The 14,262-nt window shown below is 44.9% G+C and overlaps 2 protein-coding genes and 1 pseudogene across 2 annotated transcripts; 1 reads left to right on the forward strand and 2 right to left on the reverse strand.

Moving 5' to 3' along the window:
• Positions 1-1,130: 1,130 nt before the first annotated feature.
• On the reverse strand, positions 1,131-1,646 carry LOC123050531 (mavicyanin-like; annotated as a pseudogene).
• Positions 1,647-5,586: 3,940 nt separating this feature from the next.
• On the reverse strand, positions 5,587-6,334 carry LOC123050532 (mavicyanin). The gene has a single exon (XM_044473312.1). It carries the CDS (start codon positions 6,263-6,265, stop codon positions 5,759-5,761), a length of 507 nt encoding a protein of 168 aa, XP_044329247.1. The 5' UTR covers positions 6,266-6,334; the 3' UTR covers positions 5,587-5,758.
• Positions 6,335-8,369: 2,035 nt separating this feature from the next.
• LOC123050533 (mavicyanin) lies at positions 8,370-9,351 on the forward strand. Its single transcript, XM_044473313.1, has one exon. It carries the CDS (start codon positions 8,469-8,471, stop codon positions 8,982-8,984), a length of 516 nt encoding a protein of 171 aa, XP_044329248.1. The 5' UTR covers positions 8,370-8,468; the 3' UTR covers positions 8,985-9,351.
• Positions 9,352-14,262: the final 4,911 nt, after the last annotated feature.

Here is a 14,262-nt window from a genome sequence, read left to right on the forward strand (position 1 = left end):
TTATCCGGATCTGTGTCGAAGCTAGCATCGACGTAACCCTTTACGATGAGCTCTTCGTCACATCCATAAACGAGAAACATATCCTTGGTCCTTTTCAGGTACTTCAGAATATTCTTGATCGCTGTCCAGTGATCCACTCCTGAATTACTTTGGTACCTCCTTGCCAAACTTATGGCAAGGCACACATCAGGTCTGATACACAGCAAGTCATACATTATAGAACCTATAGCTGAGGCATAGGAAATGACTTTCATTCCCTCTCTATCTTCTGCCATGGTCAGACTTTGAGTCTGACTCAATTTCACACTTTGCAACACAGGCAAGAACCCTTTCTTTGACTGGTCCATTTTGCACTTCTTGAGAACTTTGTCAAGGTATGTGCTTTGTGAAAGTCCTATTAAGCGTCTCGATCTATCCCTATAGATCTTGATGCCCAAAATGTAAGCAGCTTCACCGAAGTCTTTCATTGAAAAATTCTTATTCAAATATCCTTTTATGCTATCCATAAATTCTATATCATTTCCAATCAGCAATATGTCATCCACATATAATACCATAAATGCTACAGAGCTCCCACTCACTTTCTTGTAAATACAGGCTTCAACGTAAGTGAGGTCCCATGCGCCGCCCAGCTCGCCCACATTATAGCTTACCGCAAACGCGGTGCTCAGGACGCCCAAGTGCCGTAGTTGGTGCTGAGGTCCCATGCGCCGCCCGTCTCGCCCACGTTGTAGGTTACCACATGTTAGCTTATATATTAGACCCGAGATATATGTTAACATGTGCTCCACTTAGATATGTAATACTTCACTAATTACAAGTTCAAATGTAGCCTACAAATACATATTTTCGAGACAAATCAAACAATCATGCTAATTATATATCTAATCTAAGTATAAACCTCTGCCTGGTACAAGTCAAAGTTATGCAAGTCTAGCTTATGAAATTCTAGAATGAACATGTTTCTTGACAAATGTTGTATGAGAGAGACAATAAAAATCTTTATTAAAGAAGAAGCCCGAATACATACAATCTACACATATAATTACTTGGCTACATGTATACTTGCTAGTAATAATTACTTGACTATACATGACTTTATACATGTATGTGCAGCTGCACAAATGAACTCAAGCCATGAGGCCAGCAACGGCAAGCAAGATGGCGAGGCCAAAGCCCGTAGCCTCCACAGAGATTGTGGCGGAGACGGGCGTCGGTGAGGGAGCGTTGCTTGCACTTGGGCCGCTGGCCGGGCTAGGCGATGAAGAGGAGGAGCTTGGCATGACATCGATCGTGACCTTCATGCCACCCGCACAATGGCCAGGGAAGCCGCATATGAAGTAGCGGGTGCCAGTGACGGTAAGGGCGATGACATCATTCCCGGAGTTGAGGGTGGCAATGGGGATCGCAGTGCTGCATGAGTCGTAGTCGGCCTTGCTGACCTCGAGGACATCGTGCGCCTCATGGGAGTACTTGAAGACGATCTAGTCCTCGGGTTGGAAGTTCCTGGAGGACGCCCATGTGCTGTAGTTGGTGCCGAGGTCCCACGCTCTACCGGGCTCGCCGACATTGTAGATTGCAGCCGAGGCGGTGCTCAGGATGGCCATCGCGGCCATGGCAAGGAGAATGGTTCTGGTGACGGCCATGGCAGTAGGACCTGGAAGCACGGCAGTGAGAGCTAGCAGAGGAGATACGAGTCGGATGCTACTATACTGAACCTTGAGGTCAGATTGTGTTCCTTCTTTAGGTGTCTGTGTCGGGTCCTATATATACAAACTCATGGCCAGGTGGGTTGAAGAAACGCGTGCGGTAGGTGAAAGCGTAGAATATGGAGTACGCGGGAACACGAGGCTAGGCATGCAGCTAGTACGTACTTGGTCATATACTCAAACACCTAGATAGATAGTATATAATAAATAATAGACGGAAGATGTTAAGACCTTTTCAAGCGTTCTCATGGAGAGCTCCTGTTCGGCGCCTTATGCGCCCGAACAGCTCCCTGGCGCCTGAAGGAGATGTCTACTGGGCCGGCCCAGAAACCTTCGCTTGATCGCTGCGCCTCTCAGCGAACAAGTAGATCAACTACAAAAAACGATATTTTTTTGCAGGGAGTCGGATTCGCACTCAACACCTCACCCTTCGCATATCAGTGCATGAACCACTAGACCATCAAACAACTTCTGTTCACAGACTTCGTTTTCCTTCTTTTATCCTTTCTCCAGCTCGCAAAGCCCCTGGTGTGGCGAAGCGTCCCAAACCTTTTTTTTCTTTTTTTTTCTCTTTTTATGTAATGGTTTTATTTGCCTTTTTCCTAAATACGTGAAATTTTCTAAAAAAATCAACGGAAACATTTTTTTAAAGAAATGAACTTTTTTCAAATTTGAAAAAAGTTCATTGGTTTTTTAAGTTCATCAAAATTGAAGAAAGTTCATCGAATCTGAAAAAAAGTTCATCGAATTTTAGCAAAGTTCATCGAAATATAATAAAAGTTCATCATAATTCAAAAAAAGTTCACTGAATCTGGAAAATAGTTCATCAATTTTTTGAAAAAGGTTCATTGAATTCGAAAAAGTTCATCGAATTAAAAAAAACCGTCGAATTTGGAAAAAGTTCATTGACTTAAAAATGAGTTCATCGAATTTGAAAAAAGTTCATCGCGTTTGCAAAAAATTTCACCGAATTAGAAAAAAGTTCATCCAATTTGAAGAAAAGTTCACTACATTTAAAAATAGTTCATCAAATTTTGAAAAAAGTTCATCGAAGTTGAAAAAAAGTTCATGAAATCCGGTGAACATTACGAATTAGAAAAAGTAAAAAAAGCAAAAGAAAAAAGAAAAAGAAAAGAAGAAAGAAAAAGAAAAGAAGGAACACAACAGGTAAGAAAATATACTTGATGAGAAAACGTTGAGTGGCGGGGTGGTTATCACGTGGCACGCTGAACCGCTACCGCGCGTGTTCGAGTCCTCCCTGGTACTTCTTTTTTGCATCAGTTTAGATAGAAAGAAAGAACTTGGGCCGGCCCGCGTCGCGAGGGGGGGGGGTATGCGCCCTCTACGATTAACACTGTATTCGGCGCTGAGGGCGCCGAATAGGAACCAGCGTTCTCATGGCATAGCAGCCAGGGGCGGAGCTACAGGGTGGCCAGGGTGGGCCGCGGCCCACCCTGGGATTTTGGGCCAGATTATTATATACCTATGGATTTTTAACCGGGCCAGAAAAAAATCAGCCCAAAACACATACCGATTGATCCAGCAGCGGAACGGAGCCACGCCCTCGTCTCATCCACTGCAGGTCTGCAGCCGCCTCGTGCCCTCGTCTCGACGCCATCTGGCCCTCGCCTCACCGCCGCCGTTCCTCGCGGCCTCGCCGGTCGCTGGCCGGAGCGGCGGAGCCCAGCCCGCCTCCCCTTCCCGCCCGGCGCTAGCCTGGCCCTGCCGCCCGCCCGCCCCTGCCTTGACCCGAGCCGCCTGTCGCCTGGCCCTGCCTCCGCCGGAGTCCGGCCCTCTGCCTCCCTGCAAAGCCGACGGCCGTCGGTGCCGCTCAGGCGCTCAGTAGCCAGTCTCCGATGGCAGCACCGTAGCAACCAGCAAGTGAACACATGCATATCATGAATTGATGAACACATGCATAATTTTCACATCATTTCTGTCTCAATTAGCTTTATTGATAGAAACTAATTTTTATTGCAGAATTGTTAAAGAATGAAGAGGGGCGGAGACATTGTTTCTCTAAAGATAGGAAAGAAGAAGAAGGCAGGGAGATGTGGCCGAAGAGCAAGCCGGAGATGAGAAGTTTTCCTTGGAGTCATTGATCAAATTAGTCAAGAGCTTGAAAATTGGTTTAATGAGATTAATATGGAGTTGCTTTCTTGTATGTCTGCTTTGAATTTGGTGTACTTCTTCTAAAATTGGTATTGATTCTACCGGTGGCAACAACAAATGTTGAGAGAGCATTTTCTGCTGTGAGTATAGTTAAGAACAAGTTGAGAAATAAGATGGGTGATAGTCTTTTGGATGATTGCCTAGTCACATATTGAGAGGGATGCTTTTGCCGAGGTGAATGAAGATGATATAATTGATACTTTCATGGCAAGGCAAAAGCGTAGGCCAGAAACATAGCCTTTTTGAACTTCTCTAGGTATGTATTATGATCCATATAGTATGCACTATGTATGCTTCTTTATGCAAAACTTAAACTTAATCGAGAATTTTAGTGTGTTTGTAAGACAATAATGATCTATTTCTATGTGATATTGGTAACTGGTTAGAACGTCCACATGTCATATTTCTTGTAAAAAAAATTGGGGGGGTCGGGCCACCCTGATGTCAAATGCTAGCTCCGCCACTGATAGCAGCCATTGCCTGCTGCTTTGCTTCAGTATCGACGCGGTCTAGGCTCCAAGGAGACATAGTTGACTATAATAACTCACAAACCTTGTAGAAGTAGATCCAAAGGTCCAGCCGCATTTAAACTCTCACTATAGAAAAAAAAATGTTCTCACTTCCTCTTATTAAAACTGGCAGGCTTGTTGTATGAATTCCATGTCACAACTTTCAACTTAAGAGGTAATAGTCCTATATTAAAATCATGAAGTAAATTTTTTAGACCGCGGATTAAGCAGAGAAATAATGACCGACATTGCATCATCCTGAATTGCAAAATAACAGCTTAAAAAAAAGAGTGAACGGATATTATATTAAAGTAAATTTTATGTAATAAAAGGATGGATATACAATGGCGCCAACGAGGACTACTTTTGATTATAGTGATGAAAATTTTCTTGAAAGTTAAGTACACCGGACACACCCACCAACGTTGGATAGACGTCTATGGTCTATTTGGACTATTTGTGGTACATGCTCATAGCATCTTTTTGCTAGGTAAGCCTTGAAATTTCAGCATTTTCTACTAACCCTCATGCACTGTACATTTTACTTCAAGGTGAATTGAGGTTTAAATGGTGAGAGCAGACGATTTATACACGGTGCCTGCTGGTCCATATTATCCAGTCGGTCGCGTTTCTTGCAGATCGGCGCCCAAAACAAAGTTAAAGCTGGCAGGGAAAGGGAAAACATTTTAATAAAATAAGCGGTTATTCCCTCAAAATAAAATAGGCGGTTAGCTAGTAGGGACCATCTTGATGAATGTTCTTTACCTAATGTCGAAGGTATTTTTACAGTGGACGGGGCCAGGACAGGGGAAATTTTGGTCCTTCACGGCGTCGATAGTCATCGATCTCAGGGAAGAATTCATTCCCGAAAAGCACCCATCACCGACTCCCATGGCTCTCTCTCCCTCGATAACGGTGACTGTCCCTTGCAACACTAGAAACAAGAACATGTATGGCACTCCACGAGCAAAGGACGGGATTTTTGCCCAGCCGAATTTCATCCAGTATGTTTCGGGTTGGGGGCATCCTAATTGTTCTCCACCATTTGTGGCAGCTGGTTCTTGGGGACAGTTCATTTACAATCAGGGGCAATACAAATTACATGTCTAATCTAAGTATATATTTCTGTAATACAAGTTTAAGTTACGAAAGTGTTGGTTCTCACGGTTTAGCAAGAACGTGTGTCAAGACAAATATTGTATAAGACCAAACGAATTTTTATTAATCTCCAAAATGAATCAGCAAAACGCAAAACCTGAATATGTCCAACATACACATAACTACTTGACTATACACACATATAGTTGCTAGTAATAATTACTTGACTATACACAAAGTACACATGTGCCTGCGGCTGCAGAGATGCACTCAAGCCATGAGGCCAGCAACGGCAAGCAAAACGGCGAGGCCAAAACCGGTGGCCTCCACATTGGTGGCAGCGGAGGCAGGGGTCGGCGGGGGAGCATTGCTTGCACTTGGTCCGCTGGCTGGGGCGGGTGACGAGAAGCCAGACATGACATCGATCTTGACCTTCATGCCACCCGCGCAATGGCCAGGGAAGCCGCAAATGAAGTACCGGGTGCCGGAGGCGGTGAGGGTGACGACATCATTCCCAGAGTTGAGGGTGGTGATGGGGCTGGCGGTGCTGCAGGAGTCGTAGTCGGCCTTGCTGACCTCGAGGACATCATGCGCTTGAGGGGAGTACTTGAAGACGATCTGGTCGTCGGCTTTGAAGTTCCTGGAGGACGCCCATGTGCCGTAGTTGGTGCTGAGGTCCCACGCTCCGCCGGGCTCGCCAACGTTGTAGATCGCCGCTGACGCGGTGCTCAGGATGGCCATTACAGCCACGGCGAGAATGGTTCTCGTGACAGCCATTGAGGTTTGAACTGCAAGGAGAGCTAGCAGAGGAGATTACAAGGGAGGTGCTGATGTATTGGTCCTTGAGCGGGGAATGTGTTTGCTTCCTTAGGTGGCGGTGTCCGGTCCTATATATAGGACAATACAGTCCGGGTGGGACGGAGAAACATGTGCGGTTGGTGGAAACGTAGAATGGAGTGCGTGTGCCTGGATATGGGACTTTGAATGTTGTGTGTAGTAGGTGGGAACACAAGCAAGCTAGGCATGCAGCTGGTACGTACTTGATCAAAATTGACTCAGTTTGTGAAGACCGGGCTGTGCTGTTAGCCTGCTGACCATTTCACGCGTTCTTTTCCTTTTTCTTCAATATCGACGCGGTCTACAAGACATGACGTAGACTAACACGATCCACATACCTTCTGACGTAGATGCTAAAATGTTGACAAATCATTTTTTATTAGTGGATTCGACATATTAAAGAGACCCTAAAATGTTGTTGTCGGAATTATTTAATTATATGTACTAATTCAATATGAAGTACAAATGGTACATTTGGTCACTATAATGTTAAACTATATACCTATATTAAAAAGAGATTTTTTTTTTAGGGAATATATAAATAAGAGCTTTTTTATCACATAGTAGAAAATGGGGGTCCTACTGATTTGGAGGCCCTGTGCAGCCGAACACTCTACACAGGTGCGTGGTACGGGCCTGCCGTCGGAGGCCTGTTGCATGCCTTTATTAGGATCGTGCCTTGAATAGGTTACATGGAGGATATAGAGGCCAAGATCCAAACGAATTTCTACCATTGCGGCCAAGATAAACATGGCCTTTCGTTTTAGATAAAATTTACTTGATTGCAGGCTGGAAGCTCCATTTTTACCAGTTTTAAATTCCTAATTGTATGTGGTATGAACGCTTTAATTCTTGATTTTGATGCTCGTCTTTTAAGCAATACATATCACTTGCTTTCTATGTTGATAGTTGTGACTTGTTTTGTTGGAACAATGTTGTAACTTTTTGTAACACTGAAGCAGTAATTTAATTAGTTGTAGCGTGCAACTCATGTATTAGAAAGCTGGAAATTAGACCGGAGAAATCTATCCAGCACTAGTATCAAAAGTAGTCCTCGTCACCATGATATATCTAGGTTTTCCATCAACAATGACCGAAGGAGAGGATCCGCATGTGAATGAATTACTCAAAGAACCACAAAGTGATGAAACTTTAATTACAAGTTTGCGTGTGAGGAGAGATTTTATTGTTCATTGTTTTTGAGATAGCTCACCAGTCATGCCAAATGGTAGGAGAGATATTCCCGCCAAGATATAGTGGATATTTGTAAACTTTAATTCAGTTTAATAATGCATCGCACTATATTATTTCACTCGATGACGTTATTTTGCAATCCAGGATGATGCACTGTGGCTCAATTGCAGGGCTCAACATGCCAGCTGATAGCTCCATTCTACCAATTCTAAACGTGTTTTTTTGTGTGTGTGGATGTAATTTAAAACGTGTTAACTTAACTGTATATGTTATGAAAGCTTTACTTCTTGATTTGAACATTGGAATTTTGTTCATCGTTCTCCTTCTAAATTGGAGGTCGTGACTTCTTTTGTCGTTGAAACTTGAAAGGTGTAAAAGAAATCACTAAAGGTTGTAACATAATTAGTTCTAAAGTGATATTCAGGTAGTAATGACGAAATATTGAATAAACGAAGTTAAAAGTTTTTCTTTTTTGAGAGAAGAGAAGTTCGAGTTGAATGCTGATCGACGAACCCTTGATGTACGTGAGCAGGGACATGGATTGTGATAGTCTACATCGCGTAGACCGCGTCGATACTGAAGAAAAGAAAAGGCAATGCGTGAAGCAGTCAGTAGGCCCGGTCTTCAGATCTTCCGTCGATCTATTATCTATTATATATCTATACGTGTTTGACTATGATGACCAAGTAGTAGGTGCATGCTGCCTAGCTTGCTTGTGTTCCCACATAAACATTCAAAGTCCAAAATTCAGATATATGTAGTCTATTCTACGCTTCCAGCCTTCCACCTACCGCACACGTTTCTTCAACCCAGCTGGGCATAGCCTGTATTGTATATATAGGACCCGACACAGACACCTAGAGAAGCAAACACAATCTCCGCTCAAAGGATCAACACAGCACCTGTCTTACAATCTCCTCTGCTAGCTCTCCTTTCAGTTCCAACCGCAATGACTGTCATGAGAACCATTCTCCTCGCCGTGGCCGCGATGGCCATCCTGAGCACCGCATCGGCGGCAATCTACAACGTCGGCGAGCCAGATGGTGCATGGGACCTCAGCACCAACTACGGCACCTGGGCGTCTTCCAGGAACTTTCACCCCAGCGACCAAATCATCTTCAAATACTCTCCTCAGGCACACGACGTCCTCGAGGTCAGCAAGGCCGACTACGACTCCTGCAGCACTGCTAGCCCCATCGCCACCCTGAACTCCGGGAATGATGTTGTCTCGCTCACTGCCACCGGCACCCGCTACTTCCTCTGCGGCTTCCCGGGCCACTGCGCCGGGGGAATGAAGGTCAAGATCGATGTCGTGCCAAGCTCGTCCTCTTCCTCGCCGGCCCCGGCCAGCGGCCCCAGTGCAAGCAACGCTCCCCCGCCAGCTCCTGTCTCAGCCGCCACCTCTATGGAGGCCACAGGGTTTGGCCTCGCCGTCTTGCTTGCCGTTGCCAGTCTGATGGCTTGAGTGCATCTCTAAAAAAACATAGAAGTCACTGTTTACTATCAAGCATACGTGGTGTACATGTATAGTCAAGTAATTATATCGTATGTTGTATGTATTCAGGCTTCACGTTTTGCATATTCATTTTGGAGGATGAGTAGTAAAAATTATTTTAGTATTAGTACAATATTAGTCCCGAAACATGTTCGCCAACCATAAAAAGCCACCCTCAGCTCTGGAATCATGTCATACCCCTCATTATCACAGCACCCGCTATTTCATCCGTAACTTCCCTCGCCATTGCATGTGTGGCATGAAGGTCACGATTGATGTCATGCCTAACTACTCCTAGTGTCGCCTGCCCCGGCCAACAGCCCAACTGCAACTAACACTTCCCAATGTGTCTATATCTGCCGTCACCTCTGCGGAGGCCATGTGGTTTAGCCTCGCCATCTTGCTTCTCCTTGCCGATCTAATTGCTTGAATTCACTTGCGCAGCCCCACGCACATGCGTACCTTATGTTTAGTCAAGTAATTATTAGTTTATTACTAGTAACTGTATATGTGTATGGTCCAGTAATTATATGTTGGAATAGGATGGTTGCATGCATGTTGTCCCAATGTCTGTCCATACATTATTCAGTTGCTACTCCTTGCCCCATTGCGGATACCCGTCATCAGGGTATACTCTTTTTTAGCTAGTGGCATGCAAGTCGAATTACGAACTTTTTTTAGAATGAAGACGCTAGACGCGTCCGGCTTTAAATTAATAAAGCCACGAAGGCCACAACACCGAATTCTACAACGCACACACCACATAGCCGAAAGTCTCAACAGGCCACATCGACCACGCATATTACAGACCAAAGTTCATAGGGCAGGCCCCTGCCGACCAACTAACAAACTCGCTAATAAGCCAAAAAGAAAGTCGCCCAAAGAAGCTCAAGTCGCTTGACGAAGTCTCGTGATACTACTGGCAATCTTCTCCATTGTGCTCCTCATAAGATTGGCATCGCATTGTTTCCCCAACGGTGTCCAACTCTGTAGAAAAAGATGGCATTTGAAAATAACATCAGTCGGGTTAGCCGGGAACTTGTGCTCGATGGTCATTTTGTTTCTCACTGTCCATAAGGACCATAACAATGCTCCCACGCAGCTCCACAAGATCCTGGCCTTGGCACCCCTCTGCAATTGCAACACCGACAACAACTCAGCCCCCGATCGCGGGTTCCAGTTTTGTTGAAACACCTCTCACACCGCACTCCAGGCAAAACGAGCAAGTGCGCACTGAAATAATGCATGATTCGCATCCTCTAACGATTCACACACCACACAGGACCCATCAAAAGGCCCGTTACGCTTAGCCACGTTGTCAGCCATTGGAAGTCTATTGCGAAACATTTGCCAAAGAAAGATTTTAATCTTTAACGGGATCCTAGCCTTCCATAGACCCCTAGATATATCTAAGGCATTACCCTCAGTCAACTTGCTATACAAGGACTTGACCGAGAACTTACGGGACGCCGACAAGTCCCAGGACACAACGTCAGCGTCCTGACTCAGGGCAAGCGGTCCAATTTGAGACTGAAGCGAGTCCCAACTCGCCAGCTCAGCCGTGTTCAACGGCCTCAAAAAATGGATCGCTGGCGGCGATGAGCGCAAGGCCTCTCCCACCAGTACATTCGTGTCCGAGGCCACGTTGTATAGCTGCGGGAACTCCTGAGAGGCCTGACTCGCAACCACGTGTCTAACCAGAACCTCGTGGACAGGCCATTCTTCACGTCGAACCTCGCCCCAAGCGCAAAAGCCGGTCTAACCGCCTGGATCCCATTCCAAAACAGTGAACCCGAGGCCTTGGCATTAAAAACATTCCAGTCCGGGAAGTATTTAGCACGAAGCAAGTCCGCCCATAGACCCGATTCGTTAGTTGCTAACTTCCACCACCATTTGGTAAGCAAGGCTACGTTCATGAGCTTGGAGTTAGTAGTCCCCAAACCGCCGAATTTCTTAGGTCGGCACACTGCAGCCCATTTTAACAGATGGTATTTCTTTTTCGTTTCAGCTCCTTCCCAAAAGAATTTGGAATGCGGGGTGTCAAATTTCGCGTGAACCCCATCCGCCAGCAGAAACATACCCATGATAAAGAGTGGAAGGGATGACAAACTAGAATTGACCAGAATCAATCTAGCCGCCGAAGACATGAATCTCCCTCGCCACGGGCTAACCCTATTAGCCACTTTACCATACAAAGGCTCCCACTCGGAAATGGCGAGTTTCCTGTGGGAAATCGGCAGTCCAAGGTACTTAATTGGGAAGCTCCCTAGCTTACAATTAAGTAAATTACACTATATTGCATATTAAGTTTTTACACTATATTAGTGCTCCCCTGCGGTGTTGAAATAGAGGCAGTGAAAATGTGGGGACTTACCATACTTATTAGACAAAATGCATCGATTTTTTTCTCCTGTTGCAACATACGAACATGTTTGCTAGCTTCTCCCAAAGAACTAATACTACTACTAGGTAAGGATCCACTTGCTTCACCGATCAAAAGTTCAAACCCATCTCCGCATTTTCTTTAGGATCATCTCCGCAGTTATTCTTAGCTTGTACCTGAGGATCAACAGTGGAGCTGCATCCCTCGTCTCTTCATCCACCCTTTCTCCCACGATTTCGGGAGTCTGGCGGGCACCTTGAGATGGTGTTTCAACCCGTCGGAAGGTGGGACGGCGATGGCGGTCGGCGGCTCTGTGGTAGGTGGCAACCTTGTGGTGGTCGTCTTGATCAGTCGGAGGTGGCAGTGGATGACGAGGCGGTCGTTGTTGGTGGCCATATGTTCAACTTGCGTGAGGTCGCTGCTCTTCACCAAGCACCGGGCACTAGTGCAGAACAGGCCTTTATCACCGGTTCGTAAGGGCCTTTAGTGCCGGTTCTGCAACCGGCACTATGGAGTGGAGACTAAAGCCCCCCCTTTAGTACTGGTTCAGCACGAACCGGCGCTAAACTGCCATCACGTGGCACGAGCCAGGCCCAGGTGCTGGTAGACCATTAGTACCGGTTGGTAGCACCAACTGGTACTAAATGTTTGGGGGGGGGGTTTGGTTTTAATTTTTATTTTTCCATTAATTTTGTGTTTTCCATTTAATTCTTTTTTGTTTGCTGGTATTTTACGATACTAGATATTGTACATGTTATGCATATATATAAATAGATTTTCTCATAGAACTGATCATATATATATAATCGAATGTCTCACAACCACCATTAATTATTCACACATACACATGTATATATATACAATTTCTCCTACATGTTGCCTTGGTGCCTTCAAAGCACGATGACAAGTGGTTCATGGGGGCGGTAGCGGGTAATAATATTCTCCTTTGGGATCTATGACCTGGTCGAGCAAAAATCCCGCTATTTCCTCTTGAAGTGCTCGTATGCGCTCCTCTGATAGGAGCTTGTCCCGCACCTCTTTGAACTGTTAAGAAGGAAATCAATATGCATGTGTATTAGTTGTGTGACTAGATATCGACAATCATGTAAGATTTGTGAATAGTGTTCTGGCAAACGTACCCAGTCTTGTCTATCAGATCTGCTCCTTTCGGACGCCATCATGCGAATGTTCTCGCAAACGTAGTATGCACACACTTCAGTCCCCGGCGGCTGCTTCAGGGCCTTTACGACAATAAAATTTAATCAGATAATAATTAATCAAGCATGTTAATTAATTAATGGTATTGAAACAAGAATTAAAGAGATGGTAGCTAGCTAGCTAGTACTACTTAATTACTTACCTTGGGTCGATACCAACATAGCTTTTGTCGCCATTTTCCTGGAGTCACCTTGATGTACTTTGTCCAAGCCCTACCCGCCGGCAAAGAAAATTAATAAAGGAGTTACTAAAAATAGTTCATAACAGAAAATGACGAACTAAATAGGCCGAGATATAGTTAATAATGATTGAAATAACCTGTCGACTATCCCCTTCACGATGTTGTAGTCACTATTTTTTTTAAGTAGTGAGTCCAGTACTTCAACTTTTCCTTCGTCAACTTTTATGTCTAACAAGATCCAGTGGAAGTTGCATGCGCATACGTTTGCATGTATAAATTAAGTGGGCATGTGCATAACACTAATCAATTATAACCCTAAACCCTATACACTTATTAACATGTAGCTAGTAAGCAAAAACAGAATTTGTAGTACAAGACAGTGTGACTCACTCGAAGTTGTAAGGAAGTAGTATATCTTCATTGCTATTGAGGCGCTTCAAGAACTCTACCATGTTTTTCTCTACATCTTGTCTACACCATTCCAATTTCCATGTGTATTCATTAACGGTATTTGGGTCAATGAACCCAATGCCATAGCGTCCAGCTTTTTTCATTTCATACATCTTCATCCTGCATAATACCACAGAAAAGAATATATAGTGAGGATATATAATTACAGGTAATTAATGATCAATCAATGAGCACTAGAGCTAGATTGAGACTTAAATTACAGAAAGAAATCACTTACAGACAATAGAAACTGAAGATAGATTTGTCGAGTGCATCTTGATTGAATAACTGAAATAGTTCTGAATACTTAACGGCCAGAGCTTTCTTATGGAAATAATGATCTTCCTCGACTTGCACCATGAGGGACTCTCGATTGGAAATCTTGGTAATTTTCATGTATCAATCATGCAATTCATACATTCTCGTTGGGAGGTTTTTGACCTCCTCGGGCTCGACCAAAGGTTGGCCCTGGACATATTTCCGTTTTATTTCCTCCTCTCTAAGCGGAGACATGGGCTCGATATCAAGGAGTTGTCCAACAGTGATCTTGAGCATTTTAGCCTGCATTATATGCTCCTCGGTTATTACCACATCGCCCAGCTCGGGAACGTAAACGGTTTGCCCACAATAATATTGGGCGTGCGTACTCTCATGTGTTGTTGGCACAACAAGCGGGGGGGTCGATTGCGCCGCCTGTTCTCCCAGCTGGGGAACGGTTTTCCCGCATTTTTTGACAGCTGCTTGTTGGCTCGAGCTCAAGCTCGCTTCTTTCTGTAGTCGTGCTCGATGTGCCTTCCTGATTTTGCGCTCATAGTCTGAGTCAACAGGCTTGGGAGTTGGTGGTCTAGCCATACGAATGAAGTGGTCAATCTTTTCCTCAGGCACTTTCTCCCTCGGCGGCGTTGCCCGTTTCGGTCGAAAATGAGCGTCCACTTCGGCCCGCACTATTGCATCGTTTTGCTCCTCGGTCATGTCGTAAGGCCTCTGAGGAAGAGGAGCGAGGCTGCTTGGACCAT

This window comes from Triticum aestivum, chromosome 2D, assembly GCF_018294505.1.
Source record: "Triticum aestivum cultivar Chinese Spring chromosome 2D, IWGSC CS RefSeq v2.1, whole genome shotgun sequence".
Classification (NCBI taxonomy): Eukaryota; Viridiplantae; Streptophyta; class Magnoliopsida; order Poales; family Poaceae; genus Triticum; species Triticum aestivum.